This window comes from Drosophila guanche, unplaced genomic scaffold (assembly GCF_900245975.1).
Source record: "Drosophila guanche unplaced genomic scaffold, DGUA_6, whole genome shotgun sequence".
Taxonomy (NCBI): domain Eukaryota; kingdom Metazoa; phylum Arthropoda; class Insecta; order Diptera; family Drosophilidae; genus Drosophila; species Drosophila guanche.
Window position 1 is genome coordinate 2,752,596 of NW_022995745.1, and position 23,278 is coordinate 2,775,873.

A 23,278-nucleotide genomic window follows, 5' to 3' on the forward strand; every position below is an offset into this window, starting at 1 on the left:
GGTAAATTTTGAAAAGGGGAAACGAATCTGATGTAAAAGGAAGAGAAGAAATCAAATGACAGCGTTTTCAATGGAAACAAAAATAAGTGCTGATAAGGAAATGCAAAAAGGCAGCTATGCATTTATATTCGTACATGCACACATGTGCACATACTCGTCCGTGAGTTTATTCTCGACTATTTCAAGTAAATTTTGGAGTATTTAATTACTATGGACACAAATTCGAACACTTGTGTCGAGACACATTTTTACTTGAGATCGAGATTAATGGCCACCGCTTACAGCTATTTTAGAATTTATTATTTCGCTGGAAGCGCAAACGTTCCATATCCCGAATTTGACGCCTAACTGCTGGCGGATTGCCTTGGGGATTACAAATTAGATATTTTCCTGCGCAATTAGCACTGGGATTGTACGTGGGATCGTCCGGCCCGTCGTCCCAATTCTCACTGCACTTGATTTCCCCCTTCATCTCGTGAGGGAGCATACAAGGCGCAGTTAATCTATCCGGATTCACGAATTCCTCGAATGCGGAACGATTTGGACAATTGTTCACATGAATCTAATACGATTAAAAACACAGCCAATTTCTTATATTGCTTAATAGAATGATGCATGCACATCTCTTACTTTCATCTCGGTTATGGTACAAATGTGAGTAATGTTGAAGGGGCAGTTGACCTTCTTGGAGCCGTGGTGATTGGGGGCGCAGCGGACCAGGTGTACGGCCATACGACTACGCAAAATAGAATGCCCTTCGTCAAACGGACAGATGAGGATGTCATCTTTGTCTGACGGTGCTACTTTCACGGGCTCTTGCGACATTTTGTAATTTTCTGGAAAAAGCAAACGAAATGGCGGTAAACAATAGTGTGAAAGCGGACTTATCTATCAAATATACCGCATGACCGTCAGAAATATATCAAAATGCACCTTCTCACTTTCAAAATTAAATACTATTCCTCGATTTTAATATTCTACTTAACAGCTAGTTAGGACTCTCAGCAATCAAACTATAATTGTATCCGATTGATGGATCTATTGTCTGTGGACTTCTTTGCAAATAATTTGGAAAAGAAAACTGAGAATGTCTGAATGAAACTGAAATGTCCCATCCAAAATACCTGTTTGGTTAGTTACCGACGGGCAAGGCGGTTTTTTTTTGTTTTGATATGGCAACATCCGCAGTTTTACACAGCTGATTAAAGATTAGAACTCCCATCACTAGACGTTTTAAACAACCAAAAGTTAATTGTTTACATCAATATACCATAAAAGCAACGTTAGTAAGCTACCACAAAAGATAACTTAACTTGAAAAATTCACCTTTGAAAAGCCTCGTGGAAAATATGCAGCAGAGAGTTGTTTTATACGGGATTTTAGTCTCGTTTCTAATAACAAACCGAACCATCGACGCCATACAGGCTCGCAGCGACAAGGAACAGCCGCAAACGGTGGGCTCCGGCACGGCCGTGCAGTCAGTGGTACCTGTACAGGCGCAACTTGGCTCCAGCTCCTCCTCGGTATCGTCATCCTCCGGCTCCAACTCGGCATTCCATCCGTTGGGACCGAATGTGCTGTGCTCCTTCCTGCCGCGTGACTTTCTGGAGTGCAAGGATCCCATCGATCACAGGGACAATGCCACGGCCAAGATGGAGAAGGGATACGGCTGCCTGCGATTCGGCGGCTCCTCCTACGAAGATGTGGAGCACACAAAGGTCCAGTGCACCGTCTACTCGGACATCGATTGCTACGGCAACCGCACCTTCTTCCGCGAGGGTGTTCCCTGTGTCCGCTACACGGATCACTATTTCGTGACCACGCTCATCTACAGCATGCTGCTGGGATTCCTTGGCATGGATCGCTTCTGCCTGGGACAGACCGGAACGGCAGTGGGCAAATTGCTGACAATGGGCGGTGTGGGCGTCTGGTGGATAATTGATGTCATTTTATTGATTACCAATAATCTCCTGCCGGAGGATGGCAGCAATTGGAATCCCTATGTCTAGATATACGTTCGTTATTTGAGTGATATTTTAGAAGTAAGTTGAAAGAACAATAAATTCCATTGTTTAGAATTTTTGAAATAACCAAATATCGATAGTTGACCAACTCTTTTTTTGGGAGGCAACCCTGCTCCTGCTCCCCTGACTCACTTTACAGTTATGTTGAGCCACAGCGTACCGTATAATATAATATAATATGTAACCAATATAATATTTGGGATATTTAAACTACGATGTTGAGTTCAATAATTTATTCCATCCATCGATCCAATTCCATTTTAAGTTACAATATTGAAGAATATAGGGTATCGATACTACCATAGGCTTGTTTTATCTAATTCCCTCTGAGGGAAATTCATCTCTTTTTCGTGGGGAATTTTATTTCTCTTTTGAGAAGATCGAGATCAAGCAACAAGCGGACAAATGACGTAACATTCGCCTTTTTAGTTTGAACGTTAATTTGTAAACAATCCAATTAACGAAAGTCATCAAAAGTAGCCAATTTAGTAGAGAATTAATTGAAGAATCTAATGAAATGAGGTGTTTAGTGCTGAGAGGGCTAGCCATCTTGTCATAATAATCCGAATATCAAAATCGAGGAAAATGATTTAGGATTTACGAAATATACATATATTCTGAAAATGAGAAGGTATATTTCGGTATCTTTTTTCATTCGAGCATAGGACGGTATATTTCTGAGGCAATTTTCACATACTATTTGAAAACAAGGGGAAATTCGGTGCAAATTTCCTTATTGCCAATTCACGATATGACAGAGTTGCCCATTCACAATATTGACCGAACAATTCACAATGGAACTGGTTTTTTTTTATTATTTTTGCCATACACACGTAGATTAAATTATAGTAGAACTTTGTATATGTAAAAGTGGACGTAACGATTGAAGTAAAAAGTGTGTGTAACGACGCGACGCTACTGGAAAACACTTGGATACCGGAATTGCGTCGAAACGGGAGCATTACGAAAATGATGTAAAAGAAAACTCTCAAGTAGGCAGCCCCAAAGCACTTCATATGTGTTCGTGTGCGCGCGTGAGTGTGTGTGTGTGTGTTGTGTTGTGCTCTGTTGGTGTGTGGAAATTAACGTAGTGTGAAGAAGTGGAATAAGGCAAAGCAACAACCAACAACAAAAATAATAATTATAAAAGCGACAAGCGACAATTGCAATCCAAGGCAAACAACAAGCAACAGCAGCAACTCCTCGAAGGCCACACAGTCGCGAAGCCGGAGGAAAAACAGGAACGGAACCCCACTGCCAGCCTTGTCGTAAGTCTAACCTGTCGCCTGCCTCTTGTGGCTGCAGCAGCGGCTGTCATTCCCATAAACAAAACAACGCATCGGCAAATCAACACAAACAAAAGGCCCAAAAAAGCAGAAAACAAAAATGAGTGTTGTCGAGTGTGCCCCGCCATTGAATACCGCCAGCGGAAGCGGAGGAAGTTGAATCATCGTGCGGAACTTGTTTCTTCCAATCCAATACACCCTGTACGAGAGAGGGTATGTTGGGTTTTGATTTTTGCCAGGCATTCTCTTCTCTCCGCCTGTCCGATCTGTCCCGTCCCTACATGGCATTCGGAATCGCCTCAGGAATTTCAATTCAATCTGAAACCCCTTTGTATGTGCCTGGGGGAGGGGGTATTCTAGGTTCGGTTCATGCGGAAGAATTGTTTTATGCTGCATTGTTCAATGTTGTTGTTGTTGTTGGGTAACCGAACAATAAAACATATAGAAATAGTGTGGAACGGCAAAGCCAGACACAAAGTCCAATTCATTGCCCCCAACTAAATTAGGATTCCATCACAGCTACATGCAGTACGTGTGCGTGTGTGTGTGTGTGTGCGTGCGTACATACATGCATACATATATACTTTTAATTCGAATTCAAGTTTATCAGCGTACCAGCAGCTGTATAAAATGTATGTAAAATGTATGTATGTATGTATGTATGCATGTACGTTACAATGTAAACAAAGTATTTGCGCCATGCGAGACGTTGGGGNTGTGGCGGCTGGCGGCTTACATTAACATTTCCCCCTAAGTCAAATATTTGTGCACATTTGATATATGTTTTTGAGTCACATATTCTCTGGAAGAAAATGTTCTCAACTCCAAGTGGGCAGGCGATAGCATTCTTTCATCAGAAACTGAAGCTTTAGCTTCGAGGCAGTTGTCGAGTTTGCACACCCAGAAGTTCCTTCCTTCATTCGAGAACGCACAGATAGCAACTGAAGTTAATTAATAATCGAACCAGTATTCGAACCAGAGCCTTCGCCACTGTATCTCTCGTTCTTCTTTTATTTTTCTGTATTTTCGCTCTTATCTTATCTGCTATCCATTTTATTTCGTTTGAGAAGCATTAACCCAACCAATTTTTGGTCTTGTCTTTGCTTTGGCAGTTTCTGGCAGCGGCGGCGACCATTGCCTGTGAAGTGTAGACGACAACGACCATGGAGGAGAAACGCATTGCCGACTACTTTGTGGTGGCTGGAATGCCAGAGCAGCCACAGCTGCTGCAGGAGAACATATTCAATGATTCGGGACGACTGAGGGCGGCCAGCACCATTGAGCCCATCACAGACATTGGCGTCTTCTTTCCGCTGCTGGGCGAGGAGGTGCCCGAGGGCTATGAGCTGCTCGAACAGACGCCCACAGGCCTGCCGGCGAACCTCAATCATGGCTCTGTTCGCACCACTGAATGTTATATATACTTTCGGCGTGGCAAGGATCGCCCACCACTGGTTGACATAGGTGGGTTTCCCCAGAGAGACACACAGTGCTCAAGCCATTTCTCACTCTTTCTCTGCTTTAGGTGTCCTCTACGATGGCCACGAACGTATCATGTCGGATGCCGAGATTGTGGCCGAGACACCGGGCGGTCGTGTGGCCAATGTGAACAACTCTTCGGCCAAGACCTTCCTCACGTATCGTCGGGCACGCGGCGAAATGCCCTGCAATGAGCTGGTGGTAACCGAACTCTGCGTCATCGTCCAGAGCAAGGGAGAGCGGGCGCCGCACGCCTTCTGCCTGATCTATAAGACCCTGAACAAGGGCTACGTGGGCAGCGACGTTTATCTGTGCTACAAGAAGTCCATGTACCGACCGAAGCACATCAGCTACAAGCCGGAAATTCTGCTGCGCTATCCCACAGTCGATCACAACGATTTCCCCCTCAACTTGTGCCCCAGCGTGCCGCTCTTCTGCCTGCCCATGGGCGCCTCCCTCGAGGCCTGGCCCCATGTCAATGGCTCCGAGAAGCGCAAGCCCATCAGTCCGGTCTTCAGCACATTCGTGTTGACCGTCAGCGATGGCACCTACAAGGTCTACGGCTCGGCCCTTACCTTCTACGAGGATTACGAGTGAGTTCTCCAAGCGGGTTTCATTTCAAATTTCGTTCTTTGCTGATGTTTCTGTGTTCCTTCAGTGAGTCCCAACTGTCCGCAGAGCAGCGGGAACAGCTCGGCTGGGATGAGGAATTTGGCGCACAGCATTCGCTGCACATGATCAAGGCGATCTGCGTGCTGTCGCATCATCCCTTTGGCGACACCTTTGACAAATGGCTCAAGTATCTGCATGTAAGCGATAATCGATCGATGGCCCAGCTGTTGCTTAGTGAATTAATCTTTGCACTTTTGCAGCGTATGGTTTTGTATGGCGTCAATATACCCATACCCGTGGAGCGTTACATTACCCAACTGCTGGATGAGGTGCCCTTTCCGGCACCGAGCATACATCTGCAGCTGTCTAGCGAGTCGAATGATCGAATATTGCTTACCCAGCCGGAGGATTCGCCTTTGCCGCGCAGTGGCGCTGGCTTTCACATGCTGCTCCAGAATCTGGGCACCGACAATTGTCTGCATGTGCTGCTGTTGGCCCTCACCGAGCAGAAGATACTCATACATTCGCTTCGACCGGCCACGCTGACGGCTGTGGCCGAGGCCATTGTCTCGCTGCTCTTCCCCTTCAAGTGGCAGTGCCCCTACATACCGCTGTGTCCCCTAGGGCTGGCCGAAGTGCTGCATGCACCGCTGCCGTATCTGATTGGAGTCGACTCGCGCTTCTTCGACCTCTACGAGCCGCCCACGGATGTCACCTGCATTGATCTGGATACCAATAATATCAGCGTATGAATGAGTTATTTTTCGCACAAACATTTTACTTGTACTCAACATTTGTGTCTCCACTTTGCAGTTGTGCGAATCACAGCGTCATTTGTCGCCGAAACTGCTGCCGAAACGTGCCGCTCGACTGCTCCGGCAGACGCTCACCGAACTGGAGAATGCCAAGCCCATCAGCAATGACTCCACCAACAGCCTGGATCGTGACATACGCAAGCGGAAGCGGGAACTGGTGCTGGAGCAGCGCATTCAGGAGGCATTTCTGCTGTTCATGGCATCGATATTGCGCGGATATCGGGACTATTTGGTGCCCATATCAAAGGCCCCATCGGNTCGGCCGTGCCAGTCGCGTGGGGCTGCCAGTCGCATGGGAGTTGGTTGTTTGGCGGGGGTGGCGGTGGGGGGGAGAGGAGGAGGGGGGAGAGGGTGTGGGGGGGGGGGGGGGGGGGGGGGGGAATCAAATGAATTCTGACTCTTAATATTTGAATCTCTCTTTGTAGTCGCATCAGAAATTCTTCGAGCTAATGATGAAAACGCAAATGTTTATACGCTTCATTGAGGAGCGTTCGTTCGTGTCGGATGGTGACCATGGATTGAGTTTCTTCGACGAGTGCGCCGAGAAGGTGGGCAACTACGATGAGACGCCCGCGCAGCTGCACTTGGTGGACTGGGACACGGGCCAGAGCAGCGAGCGCACCAAGTACATATTCCCTCCAGACAGCGTGACCGCAGCATCGGCAGCGGGAACAGCTTCGATCAATGGGGCGGGTGCGTACACCTACACCTACAAGAACTTTACGCTGCAGCCGGAGCTGCTGCAGACGAGCAGGAAGACGGCCATGTCCAAGATTCTGCAGCTGCAGCTGAACGCTTCGCTGTCGCCGGGCTCACCGATTGCGCGCCGCACCAAGCACGAGGTGAAGCTGTCGCAGAAGATGGCCAGCCGGTGTCAGCAGCATCCGGAGGCGTGGTCCAAGTATCTGCTGGCCACCTGCTACTCGCTGTACTTCCTCATTCTGCCCTCGATGGTGATCGATCCGCGGCATGCCGGCAAGGAGCACGACATCCTACGCGCCGCCTACGATGTGCTGGTGCGGGCCAGCAAGCTGAAGATCACCTGCGATGAGTTCTGCTACCGCATCATGATGCAGCTGTGTGGCATCCACAATCTTCCGGTGCTGGCCGTTCGCCTGCACTATCTGATGAAGCGGTCGGGCGTCCAGCCCAATGCCCTCACCTATGGCTTCTACAATCGATGCGTCCTGGAGTCCACGTGGCCCAGCGACAGCACCACCCTCAGCCAGATACGCTGGAATCGCATCAAGAACGTGGTCCTGGGCGCCGCACAGTTTCGACGCGCGGGCAAGCGTCGTGCCGCCTCCAAGGTGTGCAAGTCTTTGAGCGCCTCGCACGACCACAACCTGAGCACCTTGGAGACGGTCGACGGGCAGTCGCGCACCAGTCTCGCCTCCTCCTCGGGCGACACTCACGGCGGCCTGCTCGACTTTGCCGCCTTCGATCGCCTGAGAAATAAACTGGGCAGCATTGTGCGCCAGACGGTGGCAGGCGGAGCCAGCGAACCACTGCCCGCCGAGGATGTCGTCAACAGTGCTGCCGGACTGCTCATCACGTCCGGAGAGCCGAGTGCACCGCACACGCCTACCTATGGCGGCGACACCGAGATTCTGGCCAAGGCTCTGCAACAGCCGCAGCAGCCAGTGCGTAAGCAGATTATGCAGATCGGTGGCGGTGACGACGAGGAAGAGGAGGAGGACGAAGAGTATACAGCCGCCTCACCAATCACCCCGCAAAAGCTATCCGAATCGGTGGTGGATGATCTCCATTACACTGGCGGTGACTACGAGGCCGATGAGGAGGAGGAGGAGGACGACGACGACGATGATGACGAGGATGATGATGAGTGTATTTCGGGTGCCCAGAAGGGGCAGCACCAGCGTGTGCAGAGTCCCACCAAGTGAGTGCTGGAGAGGATTATCAGTGATCATATAATTAATTCCGTGTCCCACAGAATATCTCCACGTACGCCAGTGACTCAGAATGATCCGCTGGGTGCCCTCAACGAGGAGGACTCCTCCACGAGCACACCCACACAGCAGAAGCAGGAAGGACTGGCGCAGGAGCAGGAGACACAATCGCAATCGCAAACGCAGCCTGATGGCAACATATACAGCGACAAGCCCATCCTGTTCAGGGGACAGCGCAGTGCCACCTTCGATGAGTCCACGCAGATCGGCAAGAGCATGCATCGATCGGAGACGATGCCGGTGGCAAGCAGTGGGGTGACCCACAGCCTGGCCAATATCGGGTCATCGCTGAAGTTTACATTCGGGTAACCAAACATCGGGGGGTCCCCTCCTGCCTCTCGCTCTCACTTTGCCTCTACTTTCCCTATAAATTTTTATTCTTTGAAGTTGTTGTGATCCACATTGCTCATCTCAAGTACCACGATCCACATGCATTCCACATACACTCCACTATCACACATGATTATTTCTTTTGCATTTCCCCCTATTTCCATCTCTGTTTCACTCACTCTCCACTCTATATTCTATCTCTTTCTGTGCCATATCTTTCTGTTTTATTATTTTTTTGAGTTTTGTTTTTGATTTTGATCTTCAATTTTACTTATATATACCGATATATATCGTAGACGTTACTCACCCGCACGATTGTCCCTTAAGAAAGACTTGAAATTGCCCGCCAATATAATAGAAAATATATCGAGCATAAGGTAAGTGAAAGAAATCCCTTTTATTGATTGTGCCATCAAAAGATGTTAGATATTTTACACACACACACATATACACACACACACACACACACACACACACACAATGAAAAGAAAAAACAATATATATTTGGATGTGCGTATGTGCTGTATTCCACAAGCTTCACTTGGAAGCTACTTTGGAGTTCTTTCTCCTCAAAGTTTCAAGTTAAAATTTTCATACGTTTTGCTTGTGTATTCTAGTTGCTTATTGCAAGAAAGTGTTTGCATTCCCAAGTGATTTAAGTGCAACATTTAATTGAACTATGTTTTGACTTTCATTCCGCAAGTTCCACTTAGAATCTACCGATTATTTTTATGTTCTACTTGCACTCCCAAGTGATTTCAATTAAAATTAAATTAAACATATATTTTGACTTACATTCCACAAGATCCACTTGGAGTCTAAGCTAGGAATTTCTTGACTTAATATAACTCATAATTTGCATATTGAAATAATTATGCTTTCGTGGATCGCAGCATATACACACAGCAGACAACACACACACACACAGAAGCTAATAATTTTTGTTTTAGTGTGACACAACACTCTCGAAATGCTGTTCACAGAGTTTTGCATTCGCATTTGGTTTTGGTTCCTGGTTCTGGTTACAAATAATAATGGTTTATGGTCCCCTATGAAACAAAAACCCTCGTTGGTGGCGGGCAATTCAAGGTTTGATAAAAGCCACACACAAACACACACATACACTCACGCATAATAGCATCCACAACATCCATACATCAGCGTATGTAAATCAACCAAAATCCAGCCGCACCACCACCACCACCACCGCACTACCATAACAGCTGCCGCTGCCGCCTGCAGTGGCTAATCGAGAGTGGAACCCATTCCTAGCAGCATGCGATCCACAGCAGATCAGCCACTGCAGCAGGCAGCAGCAAAATACATTTTTCCGTTGTATCTGTTGTATCTTGTAAATCTGCAAATCTAATTTTTGTGTGTAGAAAGAGTGTTAACTAATGCCCAATGTATCCACTTTATTAACCAACAACAGTCCCAGTCTGACGGGAAGGAAGTCCAACGAATTGATTCAGGGATCGCTGAGTAGCATCAAGTATGCGGCCAATTCGCTGACCAAGAAGTTTGACGAAATCAAGGGCGCTATATCGGCCAATTCGACGCCAACGAAAACGAACAATGGCCACCAACATGCCCTGCCCCACCATCCGCACCACCACCACCATCATCATCATCCCCATCATAGTGCGCATCAGCAGCAGAACGAGCAGGAGGAGCATGACGCTGCCGGCAGTGCGGGCCTCGAAGAGGGTAAACTGAGGCGCGTCTCCAGCGACCTGGATCCCTGGGGCAGGCTAAGTGAATCGCGCAAATCCAGCTACAACAATCTGGTGCCCCTCGGCGAGAACAGCTCCAGCGGTGCCCTGCACATGCACGCGTTTCCGGCCCTGCCCGACAATCTGTACAGTCCCATGACAGAGGTAAGTTCCGGCTGCATTGCTGCCGCATTAAATAATAATTCCCCCTCTTTCTTTTTAGGGTTCCATGGAGCGGGATTGCGATGTGCTCATCCAATTGACGACATGCTCGCAATGCCACAACTGCTCGGTGCTGGTCTACGATGAGGAGATCATGAGCGGCTGGACGGCAGAGGATTCCAATTTGAATACCACCTGCCATGCCTGCAACAAGCTCACCGTACCCTTCCTCAGCGTTGAGATAGTGCGCGTGGTGGATGAGGAGTCCAGCGAAGAGCAGGCGAATGGAAATGGCAGCCTTAAGAGCAGCTTAACCGTGCCGTATCTAAATCCTTTGGTGCTGCGCAAGGAGCTGGAGAATATACTCACGCAGGAGGGTGATATGGCGCTGATCAAGCCCGAGTTTGTGGACGAGCATCCCATTATCTATTGGAATCTGCTCTGGCTAATGGAGCGCATCGAAAGCAAGACCCATCTGCCCGAGCTGTGTCTGCCTGTGCCGGTAAGTGATCGATTGAGTTAACCCCTGCCATGCCGAGTTCTATTTCAATATGTTTCTTTTTCTTTTGGGCAGACCGATAAGGAGCAATTGGATCCGCTCAGCAAGGTGAAGACGGTGCACATTCAGTGCTTGTGGGACAATCTCAATTTGCACAGCGAGACCAGTGGCCCGCCCATGTATATACTGTACAGGGAGACGCAGCCAACGAGTCCACTGATCAAGGCACTGCTCACCGATCAGGCGCAGCTCAACAAGAAGTATGTCCATGCCCATGCCTCGCATCCGCCACGGAGTATCATTAAACATTTCTGTCCATTTCAGTGTCATTCAGCAAATCATTTCGGCCATACGATGCAATGATCTGGCCACTCCCTTGAAGCGTCTGGCCAACGAGCGGCACAAGTTGAAGAGCAATGGTGTGGAGCGTTCGCATTCCTTCTATCGGGATATACTATTTCTGGCCCTCACGGTCATCGGTCGCTCGAATGTCGATTTGGCAACATTCCATCGCGAGTACGCGTCCGTTTTCGATAAGCTGACGGAGCGCGAATGTAATATGTATTACCGCAATCAGGATCTGCCGCCCTCGGCCTCAACGATCTTCTGTCGGGCGTACTTCCGACCCTTGCTGCTGCCCTGACGCACTCGGGATGGCGGCTGTACTGCCTCCGATTCCGATCACGATCCCGATCTAGATTCCGATCCCGATTCCACTTCGGATTTGAGTGATGAGAAAACGGACGAAGATCGAGACGGAGATGCAGATGCAGAGGAAGAGGACGGGGACGGTGATGGTGATGGAGATACAGATGAAGAGTCCTGAAAGAATAAGACGACCAAAAAACAACAACTAAAAACATAAACAATTTGAAAGAAGAGTAACTTTTGACAACAAGAAAACGCTTATCATACAGACAGACAGACACACGACATAAACACTAACACACACACACACATAAACACACATCTACTTTTTCTGAACATAATTTGTAAGTACTTAAATTGACATTTTCGTTGCACTTTTAACGATGGTATCAGCAGCAACAGCCACAGGCAGCATTAGCCAATAGCTTGTGGGTGCGTCTGTGTCTGTGTCTGCCTGTGTGGTCCATCCCAAAATCGACTGGTTTCTGTGACAATACACACACACACACACACTACACACTCGTTTACAGTGCGTTTCGTGACCCATATTTGAATACTTTTTTCTTTTAATTTTCAATTATTGGATACAATAGTAGGATCCAATTCGTCTCCTATCTGCTTGAGGATTAAGCCCTCTTGACTCGCTGGATATAACTGCAGGAATAAGTCAATCGTTAGCTAAACATAGTTATCATGGGTGGGGTTGTACCAAACCATGGGATCCTTACAACGGCAACTCCTTGGGTGGTTGTCTGCCCATGTCTGAGATCCATACTTGAACTTCATTTTTTTGTTTGGTGGCTGTAGGCACGAGTATGAGTTAAATGTTTTTATGTGTTTTAAGTAATTTTGATGCCTGAATTGCCTTACATCTCTGAAACGCACTGTATGTAGTACTGTAGTACTCTGTTCCATAACAAACCACACAACAACTGAAGAACCTAACTTGGATAAGTGTTTTCCTCACATTTACATGATTCAAACTCTCGACCCTCGTCATATTTGCCTTATTATATATAATATAACGATAACGATAACAATAACGATAACGATACATCAGCTAGTGTGTGTGTTTCTGGAATATACATACATTAGATTTGTCTATTTGTACGCATGTGTGTGATCTTTTATATCATTAGAAGCATTGTGAGACAGCCCTCGCCCTCTCCACCCACACAGTCCACTGGCCTACAGCACTACCCAGTCCACAATCTGGCTTGCATACCCCCATCCCCCGCCCCTCTCCAGTTATTTTAAAAATAACCCATTCCCTCACAATGCTCTCGAGTCGAGTCTTTTAGTTAGCTTAGCGAACTTTTTGGCTACGGTTTAAATGGGTAGACGGGGTACATTATGTATGTGGGAATGGATTGGTATTGGTATTCTACTATAATTTAGGGAAAAGACAAAATGTAAAGGAAACAAATAAACAACGATTAAAACACTAGCAATAATTTATGAACAAAATCGTAAATCAATTTAGATGGATTGTTACAACAGTCCAAGGTTTTTAAAAACAAAACAAAAAGAACACCAGCAACAGACACGGAAAGACAAAAAACAGACAGAGGACAGAGAACAGAGAAGCAGGTACACACACACACACACACATACACCCACTCACTTATAGATACATATGCATATATATATTTCAGCCACAATAACTTTTTTTGTCGGGCATCTTAACTAATTGTATATTTAATAATTATATAAAAAAAAGCAAACAAAAAACACACAACAACAAAAAAAAAAGCAACATGAAAATGGCAAAAAGAATAAACAAAAAAGTTTTAAAAATGATCCAAATTGTTTTGCATTTCAATTAAGTTTGTTCGAGAAGCAACGTTATTGATTTCAGGTTTTGTCAGCTGCTGGCAGAACACACGGAAAAAGAAGAGAGTGACAATAGATCGATAGATCACAATAGAGCAGGGCTCGGCAAGCAAATGCATTCATGCGCCGCAAAACGGAACATTGCAATGCACTGGTATTGGTAGAAATAACTGCAATGCACGTGTACGTGAGCGGCAGGCCCTATTCACAATAAAGTTGCACGCATAAATCGAAAATCGTAAAGTAAAATGATAAACCAAAATTTATTTTATTGCAAGCGAATATACGAGGAATAATTCTAGTTAGCAATTGCTTATATTTATCCTTATGTATGTGCTAGATGATTCGACAGCATCGTTTGATCTACCAGTGAACCATTTATTTCACGCAACAGATCTACAGCTGAGTTAAAGCCAGAAGGAAGAACAGAGAGTGGAAAAGAGAGAAAGAGAGTGGGAAGTCGGCGGAGAAGGATATACAAGTAAAACGTACATCGGGGCAACATTACAGGAATATGTATAAGTTATAAACAAACAAATAAAAAGAGTTCATAATTCTAGGAGGATATGTGGCCAGTTGTCGTGTGAAAGGATTACTTAAAGGATTATTAGTCGGAGAGCAGCACCACCTCTGCAGCCTCCTCCGCCGTTGCCGCCGCCACCGAACTGGCTTTGACTTTGGTTGAATTCCCCTTCGGAGCCGGTTTGCTGCTGGGACTCGCATCTCTCTGGCGGCGCAGGAACTGGCTGATGAGGCCATTCTTCGAGGCCACGGGGCCGGACAGTTCCCGTGGCCCGGATATCAGGGCGATGCGCTTCTTGGTGGCCACCTGCTGCGTCGGTGTGCTGGACATGCTCGGAGCATCCGTTGGGGCCACTGGCGACTCCTTGGCCTCCTTAGATGGCAGCTCTGGCTCGGCCGGTGGGCTGAGCTCATGCTGTGGCTCCGCTTCAGTGATCTTGGGCGTCAGCGTGTACTCCCATTGATTCTGCAACGACAGCTCGGCCAGTTGGAATTTCTCCAGCATCTCGGGTCCCACCATCCAGCAGAGGCGCTTCTTGGGCTTCTTTGATTTCTTGGCACTGCTGCTGCCCGCTGCAGCATCTGCGGCAGATAGCTCCATGGTCGACCAGGTGGCCAGCTCATCGAACTTCTCGCGAATGAGGGCCTTCGAGGGCAGCTGCTGCGACTCCTGGCTGGTCTGTGTCTTCAGGTACTCCAGATATTCGGAGATCAGAAAGGCCTTCGCATTCCGATTGCCATGGGTCAGCCGCACCAGCTGCTGCAGCAGTCGCTCGTCCAGCTGCAGGGGGCTGGCCGGTGCGCTGGCAGTCGCCGCCTCACGCACCTTCTCCGGCGGCGGCTCCATGCTGACCGGCTCCAGTTGCCAGCTGCCGTACGAGTCGATGGTCTGGGCAAAGACGGCCGGACACAGCGGCGACTTGTTGCCATTCTCGTCCAGCCAGATGGGCCCGAAGAGTCGTGGCTTGATCTTTCTCGTTTGCTTCTTCATCTCCTGGGCAAACTCCTGCTGCAGCACCTGCAGCTTGGCCTGCTGGGCCTCACGCGTATGCCCGTCATCCATTTCGCCATCGTGCTGCAGCTCCTCGTCACTGAGATGTCCGTGGGGGACATACCACTCGTTGTACTCCTCTTCGGACTCCTCCTCGGACTCGCGCTCCTTCTCATCCTCGCTGGCGCTCAGCGATTCGCCAGGCTCCTCCTCCTCCCACTCGCAATCCGAGTCAACTTCGTAGTCAAAGTGAACCTACAAACGGGAAGCACGGGGTTCAATCTCGCTCAGCAGGATGCCTGTGGCACACTCACCTTGTCCTGGGCCAGTGGGCGACGGGCGGAGATGGATTGGCTCTTCTTGCGCCAGGTGCCGTAGTACGCCGGACGACGATTGTCGGCAAACTGCAAATACTTGGCCCTCATTCTGGGCATCTGCTTGGCCTGCTCCTCCTGCTCAATGGGCGTGCCGGCAGTGGTCAGGTCATCTGGAGAGAATGCAGAGAATTGCTACAGGGAATCGTTGCAAGATTGAGTTGATTGAGTGCCTACCTATCACCTGGACCTCCTCCTCGCTCTCCTCCTCCTTGGTGCGCCGATGCAGCCGCACGTCGCGCTGCATCTTGAGCGGCTGGCGTGTGCCCTTGGCCAGTTCCGACAGGTAAAGCTGGTTGCGGTTGGGTCGCTTGCGGCGTCGAATGTCCTCGGGTTCCTCCTCCTCCTCCTCCGAAGCATCCTCGCTGCGTTCGCGGAAGAGGCCATCCAGCTGGGAGCGCTGCTGGCCGCCGAGCGAGGTGCGCACGATGGGCGCCAGCAGCATGTCGTCCTTGACCTGAAAGGGACGAAAGGCCAGCGACGGGCAGCTCATCTTGGTGCTGTCGCAGCTGCTCTGTTCCAGCTCCAGCGTGGCGGAGGCGTCCAGCCCCGGACCCGAACCAGAGCCGGCGCCCTTGGGCAGCTTCTGGACAAAGAATTTGGTGAAGGATTCGGCGGCGCGTTTCTTCTTCTGCTCGGCCTCCTCCTTCTCGAGCTCCTTGCGGCGCTTCTCCTCGTCCCGCTTGCGCTGCACCTCCTCCTTGGCCTCGTTGCGCTTGCGCTTCTCCTCGTTCTTCGAGTCGACCTCGGCCTGGCGCTTGCGCTCCTTCTCCTCGCGCTCCTTGCGCCGCTGCTCCTCCTTCTCGTCGCGCTCCTTGCGCCGCAGCTCCTCCTTCTGGTCGCGCTCCACCTTGCGCAGCTGCTCGCGCTGCTCCTTCTCCTGCTGCTTGAGGCGGCGCTCCTCCTGCAGCTTGTGCTCCTTCTCCTCGCGCGCCTTGCGCCGCTGCTCGAACAGTCGCTGCTGCTTGGCCGTCAGCGCCTGGCCCTTGCCCTTCAGCTCGCCATCAGCCTGGCCGCCGGCCACATCATGCACGCTTCTCCTTCTTGTACTGGCCTTCTCCTTGCCACCCACTGACTGCCTGTCGGGTGCGTCAGTGTCCACCTCCATCTCGTGATCGGTGCTGGACTGATCGGACCGCTCATGCTCGCTGTCGCTGCTCGTGAGCATCATCACATCATCATCGTCGGGGGAATCGTCCTGGACTAGCTTTGTTTCCTCTGTTTGCTCAACTGTCGTCTGCTGTTCCTCGTTCTGGCTGTGCTGCTCCAACAAGCAGCCCACATCCTCCTGCAGCTTGGTGTCCTCTCTTGTGGCGCTCAACTCTGCCTCTGCTTTTGTGCGTTTTCCTTCCTGTTTCTTGGCCCTTGGTGACTTTTGCTTGTCGGCCTTTGGCTGCTCTCCCTTCTTCCCGCTGGTCAATGTTTGTGCTGCCTTCTCCCCTTTGATTTTCTGCTCCTCGATCTCTTTCTCCTTCGTTATCTCTTGCACAGTTTGTTGCACCTCTGCCGTGATCTTTTCCACAGCATTGAGCACCTCCTCCTTGGTTTTCTCTTCGTTTGTCTCCTTTGTCTCCTTGCCCTTTCTTGCAGTCTTTTTGCCTTTGGGCAGCACCACTTTCAGCCGCTTGAGTGGATACAGCTTCTCGGCACTGACTTCCTCCTCATCATTCGGCTCGTTGTCGCTGCCTGTCGTCTCTTCGGGGTGGCCCACATCCTCCTCCTCCTCCTTCAGTGTTGCCTTTTCTGGAATCTTCGCGGACTTGCGACGCTTCGAGGCACGTTTGCTCAGCAGCGGCAGCTTGATTTGTATCGGCGATGGCGTGGCCTTTTCCCTGTGCCTGGGCTTGGCCTTTGGCTTACGCTGAATCTTCGCAGCAGCTGGCGGTGTCGCTAAAGCTTTTGGCTCCTCAATTTCATCGCTGGAGTCGGCCAGCTCGATGACTTCCTCGGCCATGGGCAGCACTTCCAGGATCTTTGTCTTCTTAGCAGCTCCTACAGTCACGCCCACACCCACAGCCAAGTTCTCTTTGCTGTTGGAGCGCCGCTGCTGATCGAGCTGCGGGGTGTCATCGCTGCTGCTCTTTTCATCGCTGTACGAGAGCCTGCGCTTGCGTGGCTCCTGTGCCGGGGACTCCTCCGAGTCAGGCAGGGCTGTGGCACTGGCACTGGAAGACGTGGCGGTGGCTGCTGCTGCTACTGCTGTTGATGCAACCGGAGTAATCAGCTTGAAGGGGAGGCGTGTTTGCACGAGCTTCTTGCCACCGCTGCCAGTGGTGCAAGTGCGGTCCGCTGATTTCTGAATTGCATCTTTGGTATTTGTTTTACTGCTTGGTGTTTGGATAGTGCCGGCGGGCATATTCAAGCGTTTTTTTAATGCACAATTTTGACGCTTTCCTTAGTTTATTTTTTTCTGGAAAACGCGGGAAAAATATACAAGTGATCAGTGTGACCGCGGACTTGTCTATACGATATACCGCCAGAATCATCAAAATATACCGAAATATACCCAGGGGAAAAAAAACGATCATGCTGGCCGATGAATCGATACTGATCGAAAATCAGTGCTGGCTAGCGTTCCATGTTATATGATCGTTACAATTAATATTTCAAATACATTAATTTGATTGCATTCGCATGCGGACACACTTTAGTAATTACAATTGTGTACCTTTTGAGCAGCAGCAGCTGGCAAAATATATGTTTACTTAGTTTAATGTGGCGTTTTTACTAATCCCAGATAAGTGGTGAAAGGGAGACGACGAGAGACGCCTGCGGCCACAACTACCCATGCACACACACACACACACACACACACACACCCACAGTCCTCTTTCATCACTCATCTCTTGTGTTGGTCTCTGGCCTTAAACCCCTTTTGGCTTTGGCTGGTTGACATGGTGACCTGATCCGAGAGAGACTCGCCTGTGGCTCCTGCTCCCACTGCCACTGCCACTGCCGCTGCTGCTGCCTGGGACTGCGAATTACATTCCATTGAATTACAATTTATTTCAATAGCAATACGAATGGCAACCAACACGCACTATCCAATGGCGAGGGGGATAAGCGCTGGGTGGCTGTATGTGTGGGTGTGTGGGTGTTGGCTTGGCGCTCTTGTTGCTGCTGTTGTTGTTGTTCTTACTACTTTTGTAAGCCCAAACGAATAGTTTTGAAATTGCAACCGCTGCACAAGTGCTTGCTGTACGTACAGTGCAGTCTCCCAAGGGTCTCCATACGACTGTTGTTCGCTTTCCCGAGTGACCACTGTACTTGGACTTGATGATATTCTGTGTCTGTGTAACCCATTTAACTTTCACTGCAAATCTTGGCATCTAATATTGACATGTGCGTGGCAGCCACAAAGGAGGAGGCGAATCGCAGGCCAACTCCTGCTGCGGTCGCCGCTTGCGGCTTTTGTTTGATACACGCGGGGGTGCGATCGGGTGAATGAAGTGGGTCGGACATGTGCCATATTACACGCATTTAGGACTGGCTCTGGCCCAGGGATTTGCCACACACACACGCGGGGGGGAGGTAAACGCAAGACTCCTTTAATAATGATAATAATAATTTTGCATTGATTCCGCTGGGAGTTTGTAGGACAACAACGATGGCCATGAGTTCGAGGGCACACACAAAACGGGGCGTAAAATGGAAATTCGGTCATGCATATGAACGGGAGGTGGATGGGGACTACAATTTGGAAGCTGTGGGTAATAGAAAATCTATTAGCGTACACAGAAACCCCCACTCCGCCACCATTGAGGGTTCGGAGGGCACGGCACATCCTTTTTGATGACACGCAAAAGGCAATAGACACAACAACAAAAATTTGCCAACACACAGGGGGCAATGCACTAGGCAAAAGGAAGAACCACACATACAGCGGTTGGGGCGGGGGAGGAGGCGCAGACAGCGAACCTGAAATTAGAGACCTGTTGGCGTGAAACGTGGCAAGACAAGGTCTGAAGGATAGACTGGAAGAGAGGTATGCTGATATTCCCGTTAGTTTACCTAAGTGTGAGCTGCGCGCTCTCTCTCTCTCTCTCTCTCTCTCCTTACTTCACTCTCTTTACATGCTTGGAACATGCTGGCACAGTGGTCTAAAAAGCACACAAAATGCTGCAAAAAACAACTTCAAAATGTACTCGCCAAAGTACATATATTTTTGTTCTAAACCAGCTGAAACATAAATAATAACCACCCTTAGTTGAATTTCTATTAGTGGGTTGCCTCTCCGTTGATTTGTGGACATGTTCTACAGCCCCTGGGGCCCAGTGTCAGGCAGAGTCCAAAGCAATCGCAGCGTTGTGTATTGTATTTAAGTAATTGGAGGGTAAAATGTGTTTCCAATTTGTTGTACTACTCGTCGTACCTATTCCAGCAACATTTGTGTGCCCCACTTCCCCCCCCCCCCCCCTTTCCCTTTTGTTTCACTTTTCGCTTTTCTTCTTTCGCTCTACCAGTGGGTGTGGGTGGCGAGCGGTAAAGAGCAGAACAGAAACAAGATTGAAAAAAGTATTGAATTACATTTATACAACATTTGGTTGAATAGCTTTTCGGGTGGCAAGGCATGGTCGAAGGGCGGGGGGGAGGTGGGTGCTGGTCGAGTGTTGCGGTTTGAGTTTCCTTTTGTTGAGTGCTGGGATGGATGGATGGATGGATGGATAGGTGGGTGGTTGGGTGGTTTGTTCGGGCTTTGGCGATTAACGTGCCTCGCCGCTCCTGCCGTGTGGCGTGGTGCGTAGTAGTAGTAGTAGTACAATATTTGTGGCTTCCATGGGTGTCTGTCTGTCTTTTAGACTGGAATGGAACGTGGACAGATATCTGAGTGGAACAGCAGTGAAGTGGGGTGGGGGTTGGGGGAATTGTGGGATTCCCGCAGGAATATCACGCTGTCTGAAAATTCATTAGTTGCCCATTTTTATGCCATTTTCTTTCAATAATAAAAGACGCACGCATGCATGCATTAACTGCTTGCTGCTGCTGCTGCTGCTGCTTGCTTCCACTGCTTGCTGCTGGCAACTGCTTTGTTATGCCGTTTGAAGGGAGCATCGGACACGCATTAAAATTGTAACAGTCGACAAAGTGAAAGACAGACAGGAAAGGGAGGATGGCGGAGGGTGAATGAAGGAATGACAGGTAGTAGTTGTTAGGGAACAGCTCAGAGGAGCAGAGATCGTTTCGGGGTTTTTCTTTCGGGTTGACACACACTTGCCTTGGGCAACGAACGTCCTTCGCTCACAATGGCATTTTTTGTGTGCCGCTCTGCCGCTCTGCCTGTTGCCGGTGCCTTTTCCGGACTTGCATTTCCCACACTTTTCACTAGCTCCCCCCCGCCTGCCTATCTTCACCACTCTCTCGACCCACGCTGCAAACAGATTTTGGATATTGCTTCTTTTGATACCATTCCGTTTCTTTGTCACAATTTCGAACCTGTCGATCGAACTCCCCGACCCCTGACCATAAATAGCTGTCAAATTCAATTCCGTTTTCCCTATCCCCATGCCCATTTCCCCCTCCCCCCACGCTCCATTCTGACCGTTCTTTGGCGTAGGTTTCTCTTTCTCTACCCCCAACCCTTCTTTTCTCCACTTTTTTTTCCCCCTTTTTGGTAAGCTTCATGGCAAGAAATTCAACAAATTAGCTTCATTCCAGTCCCTGACATTTCCACCATGATCCGGCACATTGATTGTCGTTTCTTTCTGGCTTCCGATCTGTTTTTCTGTCTGTGTTTTGTTCGCCACTGGCACTCCCACTCCCCATCACTCCCCCTCCACTCCACTTCCACTCTTCCACAAGTCATTCACATAAATTGTGGAAAGTTGCCAGCTCATTCCCTGGGATCGATCGCTGCGTTCAATCAAAGTACTGTCCCATGCCACTCCATGAACTGGCGCGAGCTTTTTCTTTCTTTGTCTCTCTCTCTCTCGTGTTTGTAGCACAGTTTCGGGGGCCACCTCTGGGATCCGCCCCCCAGTAGCTTATGCTTCAATTTGTTTTTGCTATAGAACACAATTAATAGTTGCAATACAATTTTACTAACGTCTGTCTGTCGACTCCATCCATAATTGTCTCAGTTCAGAGTTCAAATCGTTTGCCCGTTCCCAGCCAATGATCAACAGCGGATGTTCCGGCAATTTGCATGCCCCATTAAGTTTAATAGCCGCGCAGCTACTTAATTATGGATCAATTGGAAGTGTGCAAAAACAATTTGCACAATTGCCAGCAAACCGTTCGGCATTCGGCAGTGCAGAAAATGCGGCAAACAATTGAGAAAAGCAGAATTCCCTTTGCGATTGTTTCCTTTCCCTTTTCGCTGCCTTTGTTGGCGGCACCTTTCAAAAGTGAACTCCTTGATCCACATCCATCGAAGGAACAAGGAAAGCAAATCCTGAGCCAGAGACAGTGACGGGCATAACGAAATTTTGTTTTGATTTCTATTTGAATTTGTTTGGACCCAAACATCGTCGAGGAGTCCTTGGTGCGTGGTGCGGGGTGCGGGGAGGCAGTGCAATTCATATACAAAAGCGGGACAGAAGAACGCCGAGCACAAAGGCGTGCCAGGAGAACCAGGAAGAAACCAGGGGCAGGGGGCAGGGGGCAGGAGGAAGGAGGATGGGAAAAAAAGGCCACAGGAAGTCAAAGTGTCAGAGGGACGCCCTCGTCAGAGTTTTTCTATTTGTAGGCAGGATCGATGGCGATCGAGGCGGAAACGCGGCTAATTTGCACCCCTGCCCCTGCCCCCTTCCACTGTTTGTTGTTGCTCATTTTTCTCTCATTCTCGCTCTCTCATTAGCTCAGGGCTACGTTGCTGTGCAAAATTATTAATTTACGAGCTGTCAACAGTTATTGTTCCGCACAGCCCCGTGTTTACATCCACACAAAAGAAGAGAAGCGAGAGAGAGAGAGAGAGTGTAACATGCAGTTAGATGGTGTGGGAGCGAGAGAGAGTGGGCTACGGATTTAGTTCTCCTTTTTTTTGGTAGCTCTCGCAAAGGGAATTATGATTTTAAACAGCTGTTTGGTAATGCTAAAGAATGACTAAGAGAAACGTTGAAAACGAATTCCAATCAAACATCAAGATCAACGTACCCAATCGTTTCTATTTCCTTAAAGCTAAATCAAACGTTTTATCAGTTAAATTCGTGTTTAAATTATGCCCTCTTCCATGCCCTTTTCTGCCAGGGTATCAAACGTTTCCACACCCCACAGCAAGCCATCAAATTGTCGACTTTTTTAATACCTTTGACAAATTTGTTCGGCATTTCCTCTGACGCTGTCTCCCATCCCTTTGACATACGAGCAGGAATGACGCGGCATCATCGGGCAATTATTCTCGATTAGCCAATAGCCAATAGCCCATGATGATGGCGATATTTTTGGCTTCTTCGTCTGTCTGTTTTGGGTACGTTGTTCTCTTCTATGCAATTAATGCCATGACTTGCTGTTCATGCCTCCCGTACCGCTTGTCCGACTGTTCGCCTGCCCATCAAATTAGCGGCTCTCGATCACCGATCTGCGGTCATTAGTGCGCTAATTAAACCGAGTGCTCAGCGGGTTTGATTTTCCATTTTTCCACTGCGTCATTGTTTGGACAATGGCTGAGCAATTAGCCCCAGCCGACACGGGGGCCAATGCACTGTCCCCACTGCCAAGGGAAAATGTGGGAGCTGGTAGCTGATGGCTGATTGCTGGAAGCACTGGAAACTTTCCTTGCTAAGTTGGAGATATTAACTTTGGTCTGCAAAAAGCGAGCAGCCCTCTGCCGGGGGCTAGATGTTAGTTTAAAGAACCTTTTAAGCCACCTCTTAATCATAATCATAATCCAGGCTTTGAGCCACCTGAGAGGTTCGAGGGTCGATCGCAGTGGCACGGCCGGGACTTGCGTCTAATCCTTTTCGCTCATCCGCGACAATGATCGGTGGCCTAATCGCTTATCGCATTGAGGCAGCATTAAGCCTGGCCTAATCCACTCTGGCCCATCCCAACCGCCAAGCCCATTGATCTGCCGGGCATGTCTG

General features: G+C 49.0%; 4 protein-coding genes across 6 annotated transcripts; 2 read left to right on the forward strand and 2 right to left on the reverse strand.

The window, feature by feature from the left end:
* Positions 1-115: 115 nt before the first annotated feature.
* Positions 116-883, reverse strand: LOC117580838 (gametocyte-specific factor 1 homolog). The gene is made up of 2 exons (XM_034267577.1): positions 631-883; positions 116-562 (listed from the first exon to the last, which is right to left on the reverse strand). The coding sequence occupies exons 1-2, from the start codon at positions 823-825 to the stop codon at positions 290-292; spliced, it is 468 nt and encodes a 155-aa protein (XP_034123468.1). The 5' UTR covers positions 826-883; the 3' UTR covers positions 116-289.
* A 327-nt stretch (positions 884-1,210) lies between these two features.
* On the forward strand, positions 1,211-2,095 carry LOC117580731 (TM2 domain-containing protein CG11103-like). The gene has a single exon (XM_034267401.1). The coding sequence runs from the start codon at positions 1,350-1,352 to the stop codon at positions 2,007-2,009; it is 660 nt and encodes a 219-aa protein (XP_034123292.1). The 5' UTR covers positions 1,211-1,349; the 3' UTR covers positions 2,010-2,095.
* Positions 2,096-2,804: 709 nt separating this feature from the next.
* On the forward strand, positions 2,805-12,933 carry LOC117581546 (DENN domain-containing protein Crag). Of its 3 annotated transcripts, XM_034268863.1 has the most exons (13): positions 2,805-3,292; positions 4,423-4,774; positions 4,836-5,382; positions 5,448-5,598; positions 5,662-6,147; positions 6,215-6,514; positions 6,642-8,116; positions 8,171-8,491; positions 8,813-8,893; positions 9,949-10,393; positions 10,452-10,892; positions 10,965-11,149; positions 11,214-12,933. In XM_034268863.1, the coding sequence occupies exons 2-13, from the start codon at positions 4,474-4,476 to the stop codon at positions 11,530-11,532; spliced, it is 5,052 nt and encodes a 1,683-aa protein (XP_034124754.1). In that variant the 5' UTR covers positions 2,805-3,292; positions 4,423-4,473; the 3' UTR covers positions 11,533-12,933. The 3 variants fall into 3 exon arrangements, with proteins under 3 accessions (XP_034124754.1, XP_034124752.1, XP_034124753.1); XM_034268861.1 differs by lacking the exons at positions 2,805-3,292; positions 4,423-4,774; positions 4,836-5,382; ... (2 more) ...; positions 6,215-6,514; positions 8,813-8,893 and having other exon boundaries at positions 6,627-8,116; XM_034268862.1 differs by lacking the exons at positions 2,805-3,292; positions 4,423-4,774; positions 4,836-5,382; ... (2 more) ...; positions 6,215-6,514; positions 8,813-8,893 and having other exon boundaries at positions 6,627-8,116; positions 8,171-8,285; positions 10,178-10,393.
* Positions 12,934-13,727: 794 nt separating this feature from the next.
* Positions 13,728-17,708, reverse strand: LOC117581545 (chromatin assembly factor 1 subunit A). Its single transcript, XM_034268860.1, has 3 exons — positions 15,435-17,708; positions 15,198-15,370; positions 13,728-15,138 (listed from the first exon to the last, which is right to left on the reverse strand). Exons 1-3 carry the CDS (start codon positions 17,611-17,613, stop codon positions 13,978-13,980), a joined length of 3,513 nt encoding a protein of 1,170 aa, XP_034124751.1. The 5' UTR covers positions 17,614-17,708; the 3' UTR covers positions 13,728-13,977.
* Positions 17,709-23,278: the final 5,570 nt, after the last annotated feature.